This window comes from Symphodus melops, assembly GCF_947650265.1.
Source record: "Symphodus melops genome assembly, chromosome: 12".
NCBI lineage: Eukaryota > Metazoa > Chordata > Actinopteri > Labriformes > Labridae > Symphodus > Symphodus melops.
Window position 1 is genome coordinate 5,239,840 of NC_136702.1, and position 21,861 is coordinate 5,261,700.

At 42.3% G+C, this 21,861-nt stretch overlaps 2 protein-coding genes across 3 annotated transcripts; one reads left to right on the forward strand and one right to left on the reverse strand.

The window, feature by feature from the left end:
• Positions 1-210: 210 nt before the first annotated feature.
• Positions 211-5,987, reverse strand: zic2a (zic family member 2 (odd-paired homolog, Drosophila), a). Of its 2 annotated transcripts, XM_079357327.1 has the most exons (4): positions 5,693-5,987; positions 2,659-3,656; positions 1,353-1,516; positions 211-1,232 (listed from the first exon to the last, which is right to left on the reverse strand). In XM_079357327.1, the coding sequence occupies exons 2-4, from the start codon at positions 3,629-3,631 to the stop codon at positions 1,038-1,040; spliced, it is 1,332 nt and encodes a 443-aa protein (XP_079213453.1). In that variant the 5' UTR covers positions 3,632-3,656; positions 5,693-5,987; the 3' UTR covers positions 211-1,037. The 2 variants fall into 2 exon arrangements, with proteins under 2 accessions (XP_079213453.1, XP_079213452.1); XM_079357326.1 differs by lacking the exon at positions 5,693-5,987 and having other exon boundaries at positions 2,659-3,916.
• Positions 5,988-8,582: 2,595 nt separating this feature from the next.
• On the forward strand, positions 8,583-12,320 carry zic5 (zic family member 5 (odd-paired homolog, Drosophila)). Its single transcript, XM_079356925.1, has 2 exons — positions 8,583-9,851; positions 11,243-12,320. The coding sequence occupies exons 1-2, from the start codon at positions 8,810-8,812 to the stop codon at positions 11,680-11,682; spliced, it is 1,482 nt and encodes a 493-aa protein (XP_079213051.1). The 5' UTR covers positions 8,583-8,809; the 3' UTR covers positions 11,683-12,320.
• Positions 12,321-21,861: the final 9,541 nt, after the last annotated feature.

The window sequence follows — 21,861 nt, forward strand, 5'->3', positions numbered from 1 at the left end:
AAATAAGCTTGAGTTAAAATACCATAGGGTTTTGATCCTATCAGCACAACAAACAAGGAATAAATATTTAATCAGAACAATGTAACTTAAAAATGATGTCTTAGATGTAATAAACGTCCCTAAACGTGTCTGATTCCTTCAGAATTCCTCTAAAATAAACTCAACTGCACGAACAAATACCAGAAAGAGCATGAAAAAGCAAAGCAATGATTAGCACTTGCAACACCTTTTATTATATTTGTATGCAGTAAAATTCTTATCACAATAAAGAAGAAAACACCTCTTAAAACTTTGAACAAAAGCACAGAACGAAACAACTGCCCATGTTTAGCTCATTATTGTACATATTTATAGCAAAGAAACATTCTTTATAAATACTGTTTCATCTGTAGCAAGTAAATACCATAATTTAATTACAAATGGATAAATATGGCAGTTGATATTTACAAAAAAAAAGAAAGTAGGGTGTAGTTACAGAAAAGAAAAATCCAACGGCACAATGTTTATTTTCCTCACAATCTTTCAGATAGTATTTCACAATTCAAACTTGCAAAGCACAAAAACATCACAAGTTAAGCCCGGCAAACTAAAAATATACATTCACAAGCATAATATTGTGGTGTGTTGGAGTTAAATGTTAACTTTGGCACTCTTTCCAGTTTATAGATGTTTAGTATAGTACAATCAGTTTGCCTTAGGATCACAATATTCAACATTATAGTACAATTTCATCGTAATATGTGCACTAAGAGTCCAGTTAGAGAAATAGCTACCATTGAAGGAACATCTATACACCAAAGACTGACAAACTATCACAACCAATGGGAATGTGGGCTTTTAGGAATTATTTACAATATGAAACACTCCTCGCAATTATACATATTCTCCTCTGTTGGTAATCGCCTTCTTCCCTGGTGAGTCAAAAATCAACCAAAAACAAAAAATGTTTGTGTGCCTCCTGTCCCCAAAATAAACATCTCCTGCTGGATGGTCCAGTGCTGTGAAGTGAGTGTGTGTGGCTTCGTTGCAGCTCAGTCCTACACATACCATTCACTGAAATTGGAGGATAGGCCACTGTGGCTGGTGGTGTTGTGCACAGCTGAGGCGGGGGACAGGGTGGTGTTGCTTTGGGTCTCGGTGGTGGGAGACACCAGGCCCGGGGGTGTAGAGGACTCATACCCGGAGCTGGCTGCTGGTGAGGAGTCTGATGCTGGTGGGGATGCTTCATGGACCTTTGAAGAAAAGAAGAAAAAAAAAGAATATTGAGCATCTTTAATTTTAAATAGCTATCAATATTAAAACGGAATTAAATTTGGTCTTTCACACACATTAATATTAATTACAGTATTTACCTTCATGTGTTTTCGTAGGGAGCTGGGGTGTGTATAGGACTTGTCGCACATTTTGCACAGGTAAGGCTTGTCCGACGTGTGCACGTGCATGTGTTTCTTTCGGTCGCTGCTGTTTGCAAACCTTCTGTCGCAGCCTTCAAACTCACACTGGAACGGCTTCTCTCCTGCAGGAAAAAGAGGAGAGGAAGACACACGGTCAGATATTGTAGAGAGAGACGCCTCGGGCTGCAAAAACAACGAGCTCAACCAATGCGTAAAATTTAAATACAAAGTTTTAAGTATCTGCAGGAATATTAACTTTTTAAAAAAATCACAGAAGCAATTTTAGAACCACTCATCCTAAGTTTCCTAGTTGTGTGACTCAAAGTTTAGGGCGTATTTTCAAAAAGGGATAGGGGGTTGCCACATCTTATTTAGCCTGTATAAATAATGCGCATAGTGATTTGGAGGGGGCAGGGACACTGAGGGACACTGAGGGCCGTCCTCAGTAGGCCTACAGAAGGCGAACCATTTGCTTTGGAGACAATAAAAATCTAATTAGCACCTGACCAATTTCATGGCACGGCACCAGAATGTATGTCCCAAGAAAATAGGTCCAAATGTGAAAGGCTGGTAATGGCCCTGTCTAGCACCTTAGATCCTATCAAAGGGAACCCATCAGATAACAAAAGGAATTCTTTACGCATAAACAACAGAGCTGGTGCTGGTGATTTGCTCTGCTAAACACACAGAAGTGGAATTAGAAACCTATCTCTGAAATAATTCCTGACAGGAAAAAAGGAGAAGGGAAAAAAAAGATTGCTTGAATGAAAAGGGGAGAATGTGGGTTACACAAGCACACACGTCGAGATCAGACATTAAACCGATTGATAAGATTTACTACGAGCCTGCTGCTCCACGTTGCACGCAACGCGCTCCACTCATCCCTGTGGCTCGTTTTTAAAGTTATTCTTCGAAATAAAAATCAACAGGCCCTGCAGTGTTGTTTACTAAACGTTAGAAAAATCCTGTACGCAAGAAAGATTGATCAAATGTTCCCGGTTTGGGCGAAATAATTCCTACTCCAAACTGGTTTCCTGTCTGTGCTTGATGTAGTCCTAATTCTACTTTGTTTCTACGAACACTTCACTTCTTTAGCAGCCTGAAATAGCCTCTGATAATGAGATCCTTATTTGTGTTTGCTCTTGGCAAAGCGCGTGTTTACAGCAACGAAATAAACGAAGTTGAAGGCTGGGTAAAAACAACAACCGCAATCCTACTAAATACAGATAATTAATTCAACGTTAAACATTGTTTTTATAATTACCTGTGTGTGTTCTTTTGTGGATCTTCAAGTTTTCTGACCGTGCGAACACCTTCCCGCAGCCGGGGAACGGGCACGGAAAAGGCTTCTCTCCGGTATGCACCCGAATGTGGTTCACCAGTTTGTATTTCGCCTTGAACGGTTTGCTCTCCCGGGCGCAGTCCTCCCAGAAGCAGACGTGGTTGGTCTGCTCCGGTCCGCCGACGTGCTCCACGGAGACGTGCGTGACCAACTCGTGCATGGTGCTAAAAGTTTTGTTGCAGCACTTCTTGGGGTTGCTGAGCTGCTCGGGGTCGATCCACTTGCAGATGAGCTCCTGCTTGATGCACTGTTGCCTCATGTAGCGGAAAAAGGCACCGGGGTGGTGATGGGCTGCCATGTTCATACCCATGTTCATATTCATGGAGCCGTACTGATTGTGCAGCTGAGCTGCCGAGTACGGGTCGGTCCTCGGACTGGAGACCTGGTGGTACTGGTCGGAGCGTCCGAAAACTTCTCCCGGTAGTCCGAGCCTCATTTGGCTGTTTAGGACGTTGGGGGAGCCGTGGGAGCCATGCTGGTCGTGGATCCCCGGGAACAAAATGTGGCCTTGCGTGTCTGTGTGGGAGTGATGAAGGGATCCCGCCGTGGGGCCAAAAATAGTATGTTGGCCGCTCGCCGGAGAGGATTCTCCGAAGCCACGACTGCGAAAGAGAAAGTCCCTTGTGGAGTTAAAAGGAGAGCTCGCGTACGACGTGACATGAGCGGCGTGAGCCCCAAGAGCTGCAGCGGGGTAGCCCGGCGCCTGTGTGGTGAAGGCAGAGCTCTGTCCTGGGGAGAGATCATGGTTGAGCTTAAACGCGCCCATGTGTGCGGAGTCCACAAAGCTGTTTTGTGCCAAACTCAAGTCTCTGTCCTGCATCTCGCTCGCTGAGTGATGCCTGGCGAAGGACCCCACTCCCAGTCCGGGGAACTGGTGACCAGCATCCAGTAACATAATGTCAGTCAGGGGATACTGTTAGCTATAAATCAGATGCAGCGAATAAGTAAGAAGAGAGAAGAAAATCAAATGTTGATTCTTGTGGGCAACGATTCAACTTCCAGCCTTAGAAACACCATATCAGACGGGGTTCAAAACTCAGCTCCTCTCATCAGGAAAGAAAAAAAAACAGCTCGGCTTATCGAATTTACTTCTATTTAAGTTGTGCGTAAAAAAAAATCCAAATGTAACGAAATGAGGAGTTTCCGTGTGTCCTCTCCTCTCGGATTCGTTAAAATGCACTTGAAGAAGAATTAAATAATTATCTTACTGGGTGTCCTCTGTGCGCGCAGAGCGAGAGTTCGTTGGAGCATCTCAGAAATCGCAGCTCCGATTGGGTATGTATTTATGTCTCTGGCTCGCCCGTGTTTATCGCGGAGGGTCCCTGTTACTCCGTGGACTGACACTACCTCCTCTTCCGCCCCCTTTAACTGGAGCCCGTTCATTCATTGCGCGCAGTCTCATTGGCCACTGCGCCTCATCAATCCCAGGTGCCCCTCCAATAGCAGGTAGCGCTTGGGCGACTTAATAGTGCAACGCCATTTTCCACTAATAATTACCGCCTACTTTTAGGAGAAGATTTGGAGGGGGGTATACGAGCGAGAGGATCACGACGAGAGAGGGGGACGTGGATTTGTTGTTTATATTCAGTTGTTGCCAAGTTGTAGTGGATATGAAAGATAATTGTGCGGAATTTGATGAGAATTAAGAAGATTTCAGACGTTTTTTTTAGATCAGGAGAAAAGGAAACGTAAATCAGAGCAGTGGGTTGACGAAGTAGTTGCTGGGTATTTCCTTTATAAATGAAACGAAAGAGCTCTGTGTGTTTTACATGTGAGAATTGGTAAATAACGTGCATACAGGAAAAATACAGAGACGTGCTTTTTTTGGCTCACAACAAACCAGAAATGTATCCAAAATGAGGCAACATGCGCAAAATGTTCTTTACGCACAGCTGCAAAAGAGATCCGATTTTAAAACGATGTCTCAGCATTCTCATTATTGAAAAACATCAAACGTTATTTACATATTTAACAAATTGTAACCTAAATGTTTGAAGACAAAATCATTCAATCTATTTGGGGGGAAGTCTTAAGAGATTTTGATGTGCTGCAAATTAAAAAATGTTATATTTTATGGACATTATGTCCTGCAGTAACAGCTCTCCTTCTTTATTTATTTAGATTCAAAATCAGGCCAAAACATTTATCATTATTCATTCTCACATTCTGAATGTTGCTGTATGTAGGAAGGTATTACTGACTGAAAATGTAAATACATTAGAGATTCATTGAAATGTGACCAAAGTGTAATTCTCCGCAGCTGAAACAGCATTTGTGGCTCCATATGGACTCCAGCGGTTTGTTCCCTGCTTGTAGAACCACAACTGGGCCTTTAGTGGTGCGCTCTCTCTCTCACACACACACACATATAGTCGTGCACACACATACACACTAAACGGTAACCGCTACAGTGGTTGCTCTTGGTTCTTTTGTTAATGGTTCCATATGTTGGTGGTTCTTCGTCCTCCTCGGTGGTTCTCACGTTCACCACAGCAAATTACGCGACATGTTCTGGTGTTGAACTGCACTCAGATGCTAGTTAACCATTAGTGACCCGTGAGGTCGAGCCCCCGACACAGCTGACGAAAATTAAGTTTTACGCAAAAAAGTCGCATGTTTGTTCGGTTTGGAATTAATGAAGGTGTTATAGTGCTCTCTGTGAGAATAGGTGTTTACTATTATGATGTTTGAGCCTACAACAAAACAATACTGCACAAGTTGTATTTTTACACTCTTAACAGACATTTCTCTTCATTTATTTTCCTCTTTTTTTGGCACGCAATACGTATAACCACGCTTCAAACTACCAGAGGGAAGTCATCTCCAGCAAAGATTTGCCTCATTTACTGGCAATTTTCCATGACAAGCATGAACTGAATCTGCGTTACGAATAGGGATATACAGGCCACACTCCACAGCTGCTCATTCACACTCAAGTCAAAGGAAGTTTACTCACATTTTCACTGAATCAAGAGTCCCAACTGTCCCGTTCCTCTGCACGTTCCTGGGTCTGTCTCCACTCTCCTTGGCTCTCTTTCTCGCAGCAAACGACGACAAATGGGCGAAGGGCTCAGGGAAACGTTTTACCAAACTTTTCTGAAATAGTGTGTCTCTAAGCTCAGAGTGGGACAGGCTGTGCGTTGTGTGTGCCATTCTTCCAAGTCCTATTTCAACCCGCACCACAGGAAACTGCAGGAGCTGATCCAAGTTCAAAGTCACGTCTTCCGACCCCTATAAGAAGTTCTTTATTTCTGTGGAAAAGCACAAAACATTCCCCAGATAGGGAGAAAAGAAAGAAAATTAAAAAGGGGGAACAAATCTTCGGGGTATAGAGGCACATGGCTGCAGGTTTTTCCTACTGAAAAGGCTATTGAAAACCCCCCAAAGACCTACTATTTCAACAGGTTCTAGGACCAGCTCTACACAATGGGGCATAGCCAGCAGATGTTAAATATAATTTACAGAAATACAACTATATAAAATGTGATCTGAAGTTTTGAATATGACGCAAAGATGGACAGTATTGTTTGGCCGAAAATGGGACTCTGCCTGTGCGTACAAACGGGGGCCATAGACGTATTTCTCCTCTCTGTTATCTGACAATATCAATTTGTTGACACACTGGAAGGTTACATGTGTGGCTTCCGTGACCTTGTGTTTCATGGATGTTTGGCCTCTGACCCGTTAAGACCACATATGTTGGCCCCTTGACTCCTTTTGGTAAAATAACCCTGTTTATGACAAAGCGTCTTTGTTTTAAAGCGAGAGAGGGAGGGAGGGAGAGAGAGGGGAAGAGAGAAGGAGAGAGAGAGATAGAGGGGTTTAAGGTGCAGCCCTCTTCTATAACTATAGCTTTGAGGTAATTTGGAAGCGATAAGTCAATAATTATTAACCCATTCATTCAAGACAGAAGCGCTAATACAAAAAATGATAATACAAAAAAATGATGATAAAAAAAAACATAAAGCGAGAAAGGGCAACAGTTTCAAAAACCTCACATGCATGATATTCACTAACTGTCAATAAAATTATATTGCATGTTTACGTAGTGTGTCATAGGTCTCTTTTAACGTGGTGTGTAATTTAATGTGTATGAATCAGGGGCCCCTGAACAAATCCTAAACAATGTACCCACTGCTCCTCTATGCAGATTTTTTTTTTTTTTTTTTTTTTTTTGGGGGGGGGGGGGGCTTTCCAGAAGCTTCCATTGAAGCCCGGAACATTTTATTCATTTAATAAAATCCCAGAAAATATTAAACACACACATGGCAATTTGAGTTTTATGTTTTTAGCTTTATTTACAATAACTTTTAAAACAATGATTTAACCAATAAAAAATGACAGTGTATGTTTAATGAGAATAAACACACCCGTTTAGAAATATAAGCAAAGAAAGGCTGTTTTTGTTCACATTTATTTAGTCTATAATTTATTTAGTTTGACTCCAAACAGACATTGAGAAACGTCTCGCTAAAAAAAAGCCTCTGCTGTTGATTATAACAAGTTCATAAATCATCTGAGGGGCACGTGCAACAGGCCCATAACATAACAGCCTTCCTCTTTTACAGGATGAAAATCAATTATGAACCTGCTCACTTGTTGTGTTCAGTATTATTGCTCTCCATTCCTATGACTAACTCCTGTTGAAGTGACTCAAACTTTAGATGTCGTGATGGTTTGCTGTCAAATCGATTTCTGGAGGTGAGTGAATGAAGACATATCAGTGACAGATTCACGTCCTGCTGTCAGCAGGACACTTCAAATGGCGTGATCCGTCACACTCAACTTACAAACACTTTAACGACCCCAGTTTGAACAAAGGTTATAAAAGAAGTGGGAAAAAATGATCAGCTGAGAGAGAAAAAAAAACCCATGACACATTTTTTTTATTATTTTCTTTTTTACAAGACCTGCCAAAAATATTTAATTTAACACATATGCATGCTCCTCTGCTCTAGCCCACGTGTCTAAGTGAACACCTTTGAGGTTTGCCATTTATACTTTAATTAATTTAACAGGAATTATTTTAATGAGAGTTTTTCTAGGCGTAAAAAAAAAATTCTTAATTACATTTAAAGACACTTTTATTGGTTTTCCCACGTCAGCAGTAGGCCCGAGTCCCATATCCAAAACTGGATTTAAAGACTTTAATAGAAGTATAGAGGGTATATCATTTATAGAATCAGGAGAAAGCTCAAATCACATCATATCAAATGGAAAACTGGATATTTGGGACCGGGACGAAAGGGGGAATTAAAGAAAACGACAAAAAGTAGCAAAAGAGACGCATGTATTCGTTTCATTTTGTTTACTTATGTTTCCAGGAAACAATTGATTACGATGAAGAGTGCCTCGCACAGGGGCGCTTTTGTTAATTAATATTTTTATTAATGTTTTTTTAATGTTATGCCTTTAGTGTTTTATGAAAGATTGTTAATAATTAAAATGTTTCCAATAACAAATAAATCCACTTTACGCATTTGTCCTTGAGTTTTTACACACAAAACCCACTGTTCAAAAATTGTAGCCACAGAACCAGAACAGCAGCAGTGATTTTTCTTTCCTTTTTTTAATGCCTACATCAAATCAGCAGCGCGACACCTGAACAAACCAAAGCAAAAAGGAACGAGGCTGCGTTTGTCACACAAACTGACATGTCGGTCATCCACATGGACCGGCACCAGTCAACACAGAGCCGCACAAACAGATCCGCTGCTAACTTTGTGAGTACAACTTTTTGGAGTCAACAGCGATAAAGAGAGTGAGGGGGCGGAACCCTGCTGAGCCCCTGCGCTGAACGACAGCCAATCGCTTCGTTCTCCTAACTGCCAGTCACCGAAATCCGTCCAATACCCGCAGTGCCATTTCTAAACTGTATTCCCCACTGTGTCCTCCAACTGTTGTATGTTCTGCCAATCGCTTGAGGACAGAGTGGGAAAAGGAGCAAGCAGAGTTAGACGCCGGACAAAAGAACTTATAGAGCTCTTATATACATATTTTCCCAATGTTTTAGAGCGAGTGGTGTGGTAAGAAAAGTAGTGCGCTGAGTGCGGATGGACTTGTTAGTGTAGTTATGGAGCCCCCTTTAAGCAAGAGGAACCCGGCGCTAAGATTAGCGGATTTGGCAGCGACTCAACCCCTTCCTCATCAGAATATGACAGGCTTCCCGGGGCTAGGGGGGCATCACCCTCTCTCCCACCATGCCCACCTCCACCCTGGGGAGCTGGGCAACGACCCCGGAGTGGCACTCACTCCATTTGGACCCGAGCACATGGCACAGACAAATGCTCTCAAACTTAGCCCATCTCAGCACATTCAGAGCCATCACGAAGCCCAGACCGCGGCATCTTTCACTTCTGCTCAGACCACAGTTGGTTTCCCCGTGGCTCACCCCCACTCAGGCTACTCAAGCAGCAGGGACTTCATCCTCAGGAGAGAACTCTCAGCCTCTGCTATGCATGCACTTGGCGACCAGCATAGTTCCGCCTCCTCCCCTCATCACCATGGCATGTTCATCTCCCCAACAGGTGCTTATGGGCACGCGGAAAGTGGGGCCCATTCACTTTTCACTGGACTTCACGACCAGGCGTCCCCAGGTGCCCACCACCATGCCCTTAACGGGCAGATGCGCCTGGGTATACCCGGGGACATCTACGGCAGGCCGGAGCACTTCGGGCACAGGCCGGAGCACTATGGACCCTCTTCTCTCCACAGCTACAACTCCATGAACCTCAATGTGAACATCGCTTCTGCTCCTCACGGAGCGGCGGGGGCGTTTTTGAGATACATGCGGCAGCCCATAAAGCAAGAGCTTATCTGCAAATGGATCGACCAGGAGCAGAGTCAGAAGAAGCCCTGCTCGAAAACTTACAGCACCATGCACGAGCTGGTCAATCACGTCACGGTGGAGCATGTCGGGGGACCGGAGCAGAGCAGCCACGTCTGTTTTTGGGAGGAATGTCCGCGGGAAGGGAAGGCTTTCAAAGCGAAGTACAAACTGATCAATCACATCCGAGTTCACACGGGAGAAAAGCCCTTCCCGTGTCCTTTCCCGGGCTGTGGAAAAGTGTTCGCTCGGTCAGAGAATTTAAAGATTCACAAGAGGACTCACACAGGTCAGTGCTTCTAAATGTGTTCAACTAAACGCAATGTGAAAAAAAAATCCCCCATCAGAGAGTATGATAATCTACCCGAGACGATCGTGTTTTGCTCTAAACAGAAAGACGGTCCGATCGTGCGTAATTGCGCACACAAGTGAGTAAAAAGTTGTGTTCAGTGACGCATTGGCACAGTGAGGAAACGTGTTTCATTTCCTTTCTGACATTCAAACTCTTTAACTCGCTGAGACGTCTGCAGTAGGCGTGAGAGGATTAAGGCATATGATTTGTAAAACGTGCTTACGTACGTGCAGGACAGCGCTGGAACACGCGTAAATGTAATTATCCTCAGGCGTAGGACGGTTAGAAGCCGAAGATTACTTTCTTTGCTTGCGAGGCTCTGCATAGAGTTGGAAATTATTATTTGTTATATTATAGCAGTAGGCTGCAGTTAAACATCCAGGGTTTAAGCTTTAGACAATGGCGTGTCTTTCAAGAAGTAACGTGCATCTTAAGGGCACTGTTCAGGCAAAACAAGTGCATCGAGTTGACTTGTCATGCAGTTGCAGTATTTAAAGGGGGAGGCAGCGAGTTTTTCTCAGCCAAACTTTCTACAGCGTTAAACTGTCGTGCTCTTTGTTGGTGTTTTTTTTGTGTGCATACACGGAGACGGGGTGAGAATGAGCTAAATCTGGCCACGTACCATTAGTTTCAATAGGCCAGTCCACCATAGCGTTGATGTTAAATCCCAGGGGAAATGAATAAATCATAGAGCAAAATGTATGTCAACAGAAGATCCACGATTTTTATTATTTTTCACCTCAAAAGCACTCTGACTTAAACCCAGTTCATTTCTATATCTTCGAAAAAATGTACACAACTTAGACAAAATGCGCGCGCGCGTGTGTGTGTGTGTGTGTGTGTGTGTGTGTGTGTGTGTGTGTGTGTGTGTGTGTGTGTGTGTGTGTGTGTGTGTGTGTGTGTGTGTGTGTGTTCTAACCAACACGGTATATAAACTGCTCCTGGTGGCCTCCAGAGTACCCACTCCCCCCCCCCACAACATACACACATACGTGTAGCCATAAGGCCTAAAGGCATGTTACACGTGTTCACACAGGAAAATGCTTTGGACAAGTGGGTGTGGAGGTGTGTGGCTCCGTGGTACATGTTTGGTGAATAAGCTGTGGTGGAGAAGAGGCCCCAGAGGAGCAGTGCAGGCGGTTACACAGAACCGTTAATGAGACATTTCTCCTCATGTTGAAGTTATTTAAGGTGGAATAGAGCGAACAAAAAGTTGGTATAAGAGTTTTGGAAGGTTGAAATGTAAACTGCATACACAGACGCTTTAATGACAGTTGTTTAAGGGGTGACATTTTTTTTGAGTGCATCTGTTTCTCATTTCTTCACAGGGGAGAAACCTTTCAAGTGCGAGTTCGATGGCTGCGACAGAAAATTCGCCAACAGCAGCGACCGAAAGAAGCACTCCCACGTCCACACCAGCGATAAGCCTTACTACTGCAAAGTCCGCGGCTGTGACAAGTCCTACACGCACCCGAGTTCGCTGAGGAAGCACATGAAGGTGCACTGCAAGTCCCCGCCGCCCCCTTCCACGAACGTCAACTACATCTCCTCCACGAACCCCCTCGGAGACCCCCTTTCGCCCAACTCGGAGCCACACAGGAATCGCTCCTCCAACCTCTCCCCCCAGGTCACCAACCTGAACGAGTGGTACGTGTGCCAGGGGAGCGGGGGCCCGAACCACCTCCACACCCCCTCCAGCGATGTGCCAACGTCAGAATCAGACGACGAGGACTCTTTCAGGAACTCAGACCCGAGGACGATGCTCTGATAGCACTGTTTACAACCACTGACTGTCAGACTTTATAGTTGGCCCGCTTAGTTCCATGCTGCCCGCGCGCTTTGGGTATTGATCCGTTATTTTCACTGTAGTATAACTAAACGACTGTGCTAAACGCAGATAATACACTCTTATCGTGGGAGTAATAAAGGCCTGATTTCTAAAAGATGACCCTTGAATACTTAAAACCATGGCTGAAATAAAAGCCCATTCTTACCATTTGGCTGAAAATCGACTAAATAACACCTCTTTCTTAAAATGTGGCTGAAACTTAAAGCCCCTGTGAGGAGTTTTTCACTGGTTATGAAACAGCCTAACATTAATACTGATATATCTATATGACCTACAAAAGCAAACTAGACTATCAGTGACAACATTACTATTGCTTTTTAGAAATTAATAATGCTTAATACAACTGTGGTGGGGTAGGTGTTGGATGAAGCAAGATACAGCACACGACAGAAACTGTGTTGTTTATACCTTCCTCAGCAGAGATTTTCTCAATGAGTGATATGTTTCACTGTTAACAGTCAGCAGGATGAGAGTTGGTTGTTTCTAAATGCTATTCAAACATGTACAGAAGAAAATCAGCGAAGAGATAAGACGTTGTTGTCCACAAGGGGCGCAGGAAGCATCAAAAACTGAAAGTTCCTCACAGGAGCTTTAAACTAAAACTGGCATCAGGGCAACAATTAGATCATTTGTTTCTCATGACTGCTATGCAGGCCTGCTTACATGAAGGAGAAATAGTATTTAAATGTCCATAAAAACATGACTGAAAAATCAATTAAGAAAACTATTATTATATAATATAATTAAGATCATTCACACTTCTTGTCGGTGCAATGAAGGCCTGATTACAGGAAGGAGAAAATCATACAAGATGATCTCAGATCTTTTTTAAATTGGGGCTAAAGACTGCCGGAATAAAACTCACATTAGAGCACAAAATATTTAATTTCCTGTTTTCGTGGGTGCAATGCAGCTCAAGGTGACCTTTGACTTTACTTAAAATGTGTATAAATCTTGAGAAAATGTTACCTTTTTTTTTTAAATGAAGCTAAAAAAATAAATAAATCCAAATTAAACTCACATTAGAGCTCGAGAGACAATAAGATGATGTACAGACCCTGTGGTTGTGGTGCAGGCCTGATTTAAGGAAGGAGAAACTATTAAACTTCAACCCTTAACCTACCAAAAAAAAATAAAAAATAGACTTAAATAAAACATCAAACTAAAAATTAAACCCCTTTCTGCACATGTAGTGGCAAATGATCAAATTAACACACAGCGCAAATTGAACGCAAAAAAGCAAATAATCTGCAAAAAACTGCTGAAAATGAAAAATGTGTTCTTACAGGAGCAATATGCAGTGCTTAATTAACTGCGTGACTTAAGGCTGAATTGACATCTTTTATGTGACCTCCCATCATCCCCTTGCAGTTTAATAACCTACCTGCTATCAATCACTGTCTTATCCCAGACATGTAAGGAAATAAATGGTACCACTTTCAACCCCATGACTGGCAACAAATGCTAAAGGACAGAATGTGGAAGTTTTTTTGTTTTTTTTTGTTTGAACATGTGGTACAAACTTTGATAAGGAAAAAAGAAGAAAAAACAGGGTGAACATTTTAGTGTCTTAAGGGTTCTCATTTAACCTTTTCAGATTTATACAATACCTGTGTTGGGATGGAATTTTGTAATATTTAAGAACTATTTAAGACTATATTTTATGCAAAAAACACAAGTGTTATGCTCGTTACAGAGTACGAGTACGTCCACCGAGACCCTAAATGTCTACACTGACAGGCTTTGACCCTGTACGATTTGTATATATGTAATTGTACTGATGCTTGTGAATGTTGTTTAGTTTTAATTACAAGAAAAAAAAAATGTTGTTTTGTACATTGTAATTTATTTGCTGGTATCAATGTTGTACTGGAATTACAGGAACACCAAAGAATAATAATATCAGTTTTGGTGATGCATAGTACCCTGCTGATGTATTTTTCTTTTTCTAATTATATGTTTTTGGGTTTTTTTCCCACTCTTTTTTGGTTAAATTGTGGTCTGTAAAAGAAAAAAACATTGACTTGAATAGGCTGTGTAATGTGAAACGTCCCTTTCTCGCATGCCTTTTTGTAGTGCTCTATCTGTCTTTCTGTTGGAGGTGCATGGTGCCATTGGACATGATGGATAAAAAAAAAGGAGAATCAGTTTTGACTGTGCAGACCCTTGATGTTCACAATTAAATTTACAATATAAATTTCATGCTAAAATTAATAAATAAAAAAAAACAGGACATATATGATTACTGATATAAAAGTGTCAAATTATTCATGATTGAGTTCAATTTGAAAAAAAAAAAACTTGGGGGAATTAAAGAGTCATTGATTTCAGGAAGAATGGCAACACATACCTTTTAAATAGATTAAGTTAAAGGTGAGAATGCTTCTATAGACAATGTTTGGTGTTTTTTTTTAACGTGAAATGCAAGAAAACATCCATGTCCTTCTCACTTCAGATGAAAAAGTAGAAGTGTTCTCTTCCTATTCTGACAAGAACAGAACATCTCAGACTGTTATCTCAGAAATAGGTCTGTCGGGCCAAGGAGGCTTCTATAAACTAATCAGCGAGCTAATAGGAAAACTTATAGTCCCCTACCTCTGAAAGGCGCGACAGCACAAAGCAGCGAGGCATGAATCATTCATGGGAAAAATAAAAGATAAAAAGATATGTGACAATGTGCAGGGCCTTGTATAGAGTGTATAAAACAAGTTCCCCCTCTTATTTCCTCCATTAAAACGCACAATCTCACTTTCAAAGAGTTGCCTGTCCAGTCTATAGAATTAAAATTGACCAACGCGAGTCCTGCACCACTTCAAAGGCTGCAGCTTCTGAGAGGAAGGCCGGCCGCTTTGACAGTCTTCATGGTGCGTTAGGATTTCTATGGCAATTGGGGAGCGAGACGCTCACATTTGGATGTGTCAGCTTGGAAACACACTAACTGCCACTAAATGAACTATAATCAAAGCTCACAATTCTTCCTCCTTCGAGAAACGTGTGTTTAAATGACTACCCAACACACCGTTGTGCAGGTGGATGACACGCAAGTTGCAGACAGTTCCACCTGTCCGACAGGAAGAGCTTACATCTAGAAGAGTTTACATTTTTTTTTTTTTATAAACGCCTCCTTGTGAAATAAAAAAAAGAGAGAGGGGAAGAGAACCAAACCTTGCTAAAATAGGAGGGACTTATTTTTTAAATGTAATTTTTTGCTGAATCAATTACTCGACACATGACTCAGGACGACTTTTGAGATATTTGCTATAAAATACACAGTGTAAATCTCAAGTACTAAACACAATTTACATCCACTTCAGCTGCATTGAGAGGCGTTTTATATAAGAGAAACAACTGCACGTTTGTTTAGCTGTAATTTATGTTTTTTTTATCAATTTAACAGCTGCCCCTTTTTACCATTGCTAAAACACTTTCTGCTTCATTCAAACTAAAGGGGGGGAAAAGCACTTGTGGGCCTCCACTCCTTTATACGTAGACTTTTACTGGGATAAAGAGCTGAGGAATAGCCTGCTCTTGTAAGGTCCTGTTTGGAAACAAGAGCTCAATGAATGTAACAAAATAAACACGATGAAAAATAACCAGAGACAGTTCCTCGGGTATTAAAGGGAGGGAGACTTAATAAAAAGGAGTGAAGCAGTCACCCTTCAGTGAGAAACGCTTTGAAGTCCAACTTATTATCTGAGAAATACTTTTTGGTTGTCCTAACGACGCTGCTGAATGGGAAAGGCGCTCCTTTGTCAGCGATTTGTTCTCCTTTAGTGGGATGCCCGTGGAAATCACTTACATGGGCCACCTTAACACACTGCCTGCAAATCAGTAACCGGCGGAGTCAGACATGCAGACGCCACTTTGGAGAGGACAAAGCAAGAAGTCGCAGTGAAAACGCCGCAGCTTCTCAATTGCGCCCTTTAAAGGGGTTGAAAGATAATTTCTCAGACGAGCGTAGAGGCAAAACAAACGCACTCTTGTCAGACTTTACAAGCATTATCCATCTCCTGAATGCTGTGGACACAAAGCGCATGAAGATGGCTTGTGAAGTGATCATTTTGGTCACAAAAGTTAAGAGGCTCTGGGAGAAAACGCAGGTCACTTGATCCGAGCACCTGCGCCTGGAAACGGCAGTGCGCATGGATCACCTTGACGCAGGACAGGGAAGTGTGCAGAGACAACAAAAGAAGAAAAGTCAAAACAAACAACAGACTATTTGAATGTTTGACTTGGATTTCAATGTTTGTGAGCAAGTAAGCAGGTGCGTGCAGCATCACTACCAACATCCAGATATCAACTCTGGAAGAACAGCAGCACCTTGTGACAGCTTTGGCCCCTTTTTACGCTCAGTTACAGAAAGAAAAAAAAAATCACATGTATTAACCACATTTCATGTTCCCAAATAAGTGAAGTGGATAAAAAGGAAGAGAACGAAACACTGAAGTACAGATTCTGTAAATATAAAAGGGGAGATTAGGATGTATTTAGATTGCTTTTCCTCGTTTGGTAAAGTTATGGTACAGTACTGAAATACGGGCCACAAAGTAAAACTTCTTTTATTTTTCAGAGGGAAAGAAGTTTGCTCTGTTTTCATCATACCTCATATATTATTTCTGGTCTGAATTTGGCAACTCCTCTTAGCACCAACTGCGCAATCCTGCTAAAATAAAGTTTTTAATTACGCAAAGAATATTATCTGAACACTGTTTAACTTCGGTGTGAAGTTTAGTCACAAATGGAACTAATTAACACGTTTCACAAAATGATTATGAACTACAAATACTTTAAAGGTCCAGGAGCTTGGAGGTTAACACACCTGTTTCTAAACTTCCTCACAGTGTGAACTCTTTTGCTTCACATTCTTCCCTTTCTTACACACTCGTTTAATGGCCACATATTTGCGATCCAGGCATTCTGCCAACTTGTTCCCCTCCATACTCCCTACCTTACTACTGTCTTAAGTTTCAGGGCCAAACCAGAGAACTGCAGTCCAGTGCTTTTTGCTGCGTCTTGCTGCTAACTCGAGTATGTACTTAATGAGAAGCTGCCTCCGGATATGTTTTTCCTCCTATTCTAACGCGCATTCTGATTTTTATACCACACTTTTTTTCTCTTTTTTTTTTTAACAGAACATGCACTCCAATCTGCAGATGAAATCTTGGCAGAAAGTTAAATGGGCGAGTCAAAACTCAAGTATTTTTCAAGGGAGGACTCTTTCCTCGCTGATTCATGGATTCATGCTTACACGAGGAAGCTGAACATTTTTTCCCCGGGGTTTACGCTCGGACTGCCGGACACGTGCACAGGGAACACCGCTCCTCTCCAGCCCAACTTCAGCAGCTGTGGTTTCACCTTTTAGCCCCGGTGTCTCTCCCAAAGGACCGCGAGAGTTAAACATCTGACAGTTCGCCTACCGGGGGGCTGGGGGGGGGGGGGGGATTCTCAACTGACCTGTACTTTGGTTCACTTTCATAGCAACTTCATTAAATCAATTACTTAGCGAGCACATCTGATTTTTCTTTTCAATTAATTTTATGACGGAAAACGTGTTTTTTCTTTTCTTCACATCCTCAGCCTCTGTTATACAAATTGTAAAGGCATGATGTCTTGCTGATTTAGACGCTTCTATAGTTTAACACAATCATAACCCGCACATCACACTGTGAAAATACATTTATTCTTGTTCTGACATTTGGACAGTGTTGTTTATCACCTTCTATTTCAGGCTAAGTGGCATTAAGAAAGAATGTCAGCAGACACGTTATCATTGTTTTTCCTTTTTTTTTTTTTTTTCCTTTGGATGGTTTCATTAAAGAACAAATACTTTTTGGAGTTTAAACACAGACTAAATATGTTTCTCTAAAATAGCTTCATAATTGTGAATTAATTCATCACCCTCAAATGATGTTGGCAAAATAAGATATTTATAAATGTACTGATATTTTAAAAAAAAATCCCCAAAAAACATTCCCAAGTCCAACCATTTGGAAAAGGGCAAAAACAGGTGCCACAAGGCCTGTCTAAGATGTGGATATATTTGAAATAGCACTAATTATGTAGTAAAATTAGCAAAAAAAAATCTCAGAATATAGACGTTTGAAAATAGGATTATAAAATTTTAATTATTTAGTGATGGGTTTCTTAGTTCCCTTTTGCAGTTGATGTAGTCCAAAGTTAATTTTTAGGATATATATAGATGTCCTCATAAGTTCCCTCAATCTAAAAAACAAATTTACATTTTAAGTTCGCCTTCAGGAACCTGGTCACTTTTCTTGTTTTCTCTGATGTCACAAGTATCACAGCCACTTTACAGTCTCTGCTATTCAGAGCAGCCTGATACATCACTCAGAACCTGACATAATATCTGGTGGCTCAGTAACATCTGTGGGGGTAGAGACTTGGTGCTGGTCCAAAATGCCCCATCCCAGGACTGGGAGCCACTCCAAGGCAGTAGGTGAGGAGAGCAAGGTCGTCCACGGACATCCGCATGAGCAGGGCCCAGCTACCTGGCCCTCATACAGCCAAGCAGCCAAAAAAGTAGAAAGTAAAAAACGCAGATAAGCGTGCAGAGCATGCTGCCCCGGTAGTCTCTTACTGAATGACAGGGCTTTCCTAAAAGCCCCTAAATGCAGGATGTAGGCTTCAGTGTACTTGGAAACTAGGGCTGGTGGGGTGGAGCTGCAGGTGGAGGGAAATGGTGAACTATATACTCTATCAAAGAGAAACAGATGGACTTTTTAGTGTAGGATATTTCTGATTTGTGCCTAGGGATGGTACTGTTTACAAGCTACTTTAGAGTAGGCTAAAAGAAACAGATTCACATCTGGCACAAGAAGAACTTTGTGTTTGACCCTGAATCCATTTCACTTACTCCAACATACCTATTTTCTAATGTTTGTGGCTTTTATCAAGTGTGGGAGCAGGCAAAAATGACTTAAAATAGGGGTTATACTCCATTCTTTAGCCTAATATTATCCTACTGCAGATATGATGCATACAACTTGACCTTAGATTAAAATACCAGAATGTAATGGGGATTACCTTCACGAAAATCAACCTCTGCAATCCAATTCAAATCCATGTATCTCCTCTCCATTCCAACTGGACATATCATAAAAACCTATCTATGATTGATCAAAATGATTTCAAAAGCATAGTGCCAGTCCACTATTTAATCCACTCCCCCAGTTCTTTCTCATCTTTACCACCATCACTTCCTTGGTTGTCGGCAAAGATTGGTATCAGAGCCATATTTGTAACATCAGAGGGGTGGGCCTTGAATGCATCTGGGTTTATTGCAGTAAAGGTCAGTGTTAGGAGAGGAGGGAAATCACTCCATCACAGCTGGAAAGATGGGGGTGCAGGAAAAAGAAGATGTCCAGGTGAGGACAGAAGGAACTCAAGAATCAGTTTTGGTAATGGAGCGAGACAAGATGTGCCAATAACAGATAAAGGTTTGACTCTTGCTCTGGCTGTCCTGTCATGGCTTGGCTGCTATAACGTTCATCTTGGGCAAAGTGGCAAACTTGGTTACCAATCATCCCGAGCGTCCAGTCTCTCTGTAGGAGCTCTAATCCAATGTGATAAGCCAACACACTATTGCAGTAAAAGTCTCCAGTGCGGAGGCCACCATTGCCTCCTCAACCATGCCGAGCCAAGACCTCCCTCTGACTTCATGGAGGTGTCCCCCAACATCACAAGCCCCGCACCCCATTCTCTTTAACCGACCTGGGTTTGGAAGCGGCAGATATGACTCTGGATGGGCAGAAGAAAATGTGGCGTCTTGATGTTTTCCAACTGACCAGGGATAAGCCAGAGCGGATATATGGCTGGATAGGCAATGAGATTGAGATATGGGGCCTCCATCTGACTGCTGGCTTCAAAGGAGGTGTGGTGTTGGGTCTGCAGAGGCCCCAGATGAGACTTAAGACAGAAACGATTGAATAGCAAGATGACCTATGGTATTAATGGTGTCCAGTAAGCAGCTCTCCATCCACTTTTCCAATTACTTACCTTGCTCTGTGCAGCAGAAAAGACATTTAGGTGGCGTTCAAGACATTATATTTAGGACAGACGCATGAAACATGTTGAATCAGAGAAATCAAAGCCTTCTGCCCCGTCGAAGGACATAAACAGCACGATTATTAGCCTGAGCTCTTGTGCGTGCTGTGAAGATACTGATGACAGCCATAATGTGTCTGCTTGTCCCACAGGACACTTAGCGCTGGACTGTCCCAATCACAAGACTAATTGTATAATTAGGCCATCTCCGTTGGGGATGGGGCACCTTTTGGCCTTTCGCAGACATTCGCCATGCTAAATGACAGTATATTGCACAAACTATCAAAGCTTATCCATCTTTGTGACACTAAACCTTGAGAGATGGCAACATTTTATTAACGTGACTGATCGTTTGGTGAAAATATGAAAACACAGGATGGAACACTCAGGAGGGTTGGACCTCTCATCCCAGGTCGTAGAATACATAGTGTTAGTGGCGGTTTAACTATTGGTCTCTATTATCGGTTAGTTCTTTTGCTGGGCTGTTAATTTATCTCTATCCATCAGTAATCCACATTTTCAGCCCATACCGTATTTTTGGCAGATGGCTGATCACCAAAGAGTCTGGTTCTGCTGGAGGTTTCTACAGAACATACTTCCTTACCACTGTCTTACTTGATGGTGGTGAATTAATATTAGGTCAATGTAAATAATAAAGCCAAGAACCCAGTCTATAACCTGCTCTCTTTGTAAAGTGTCCTGACAGACTTGTTTACCAATACAGCATATAAAAATAATGATGGACTGAATATAGGTGTCCAGTTGCTTCTATAGGTTATTAACCCAAAAGGAAATATCTGCTCCATGTCAAACAGAAGCAACAGTCTAACAACTTGGTTTAGGGCTAAATGGTCTGTTTTGAAAAGATAATACAAAAAACATGGTCGATGTAAGGCAGAAAGTCACAGTGTTTTAGGGTCCTTATACTAAGTCACAAATAAACGTCAAACAGTATACTGCAAGGATCGATAAGACACATGATATTGTCCCCTTGGAAGTGTATCCTTTTAAGGCTTTAGAAAACTTGTCTCGGACTCAACTGCTGCACACATCCAGTTAAAGGTGAGGTTTTTTTTTTTTTTTAGTATTTTATAACATTTTGTTTAAGCCTATTTTGACGTCTTAAAGCAGATGTCTGAATAGAAACTGTTCCCTGTGGACTGTGAGAAGACAAGGCAGCAGATTATGCATTCATCAGTCCAGTGGGAGGCTGCAGAGTGGTGCTTTTCCATCACAAGTGAAATGGTCCTGAGGAGAAATGTAAGTGCCCCTCCCCTGAACGGACACTGAGAGTCCTTATTTCCCTACTTCAGCCCCTCCTTAGATTTTCAGCATCACCATGCACATCATTATCGTTGTCAAAAGTTGCGCGCTGAGTATAAACTCTGGGTGACGGGGGCTGCACGGAGGGGGAGCAAGAGCAAGGAGGAGAAGGGAGGGTGACGCGCAGGTGTCTGCTGCTTAAATCCTGACCGGCCGTGGCGAGGTTAGGACACCTCTCCATCCAGGAGGGCCCCATAGGTGCCCTCATTACGCAGGATCCCGTAGCACCGAGCCGCGTGCGCATGGAGAGAAAAGGTGTGCATCTTACGCTCAGAGTCGGCTTCTCCCACCTGGCCTCTGTCCGTCTGTCACAGCTCCTATAGGGAGAACCCCTAATATGAATTATAATAAGCATAATAATAACAACCCCGCGGATGCAGGACAACTGGAAAGGTATTGTCATGCAAAATTAGGCAGGCATCATCCCCACAACAAATCTGAGATGGCACAAGGACCCGAGTCATCACATAAAAAGTTACACATCCACGTGCTAATCTATCTCTAGGCCTTTCTATAGCGACACTAACCTTTATAATACAATGCAAACATCCCAAGTTTCAGACCCATATGGCCCAATCATCGCGTGAGATCCTTCTCTCCGTATTTCATGACGCACGCACTGGAAGTATGAAGTTTCTCCAAACTTCCCCGCTGCACACTGTGACCGAGATTCAAAGGGCAAGTGGTGCTTCATTAACCGTATCCCCGTTT

What these genes read in the sequence shown, in the direction of transcription:
- zic2a (XM_079357327.1), bottom strand. Translation starts at nt 3,631, where the DNA reads ATGTTACTGGATGCTGGTCACCAGTTCCCCGGACTGGGAGTGGGGTCC. An exon ending in CCACAAAAGAACACACACAG is followed by an intron (nt 1,517 to 2,658) that starts GTAATTATAAAA and finishes TTTTTCCTGCAG; the next exon opens with GAGAGAAGCCGTTCCAGTGT. An exon ending in CCCTACGAAAACACATGAAG is followed by an intron (nt 1,233 to 1,352) that starts GTAAATACTGTA and finishes TTTTCTTCAAAG; the next exon opens with GTCCATGAAGCATCCCCACC.
- zic5 (XM_079356925.1), top strand. Translation starts at nt 8,810, where the DNA reads ATGGAGCCCCCTTTAAGCAAGAGGAACCCGGCGCTAAGATTAGCGGAT. An exon ending in TCACAAGAGGACTCACACAG is followed by an intron (nt 9,852 to 11,242) that starts GTCAGTGCTTCT and finishes ATTTCTTCACAG; the next exon opens with GGGAGAAACCTTTCAAGTGC.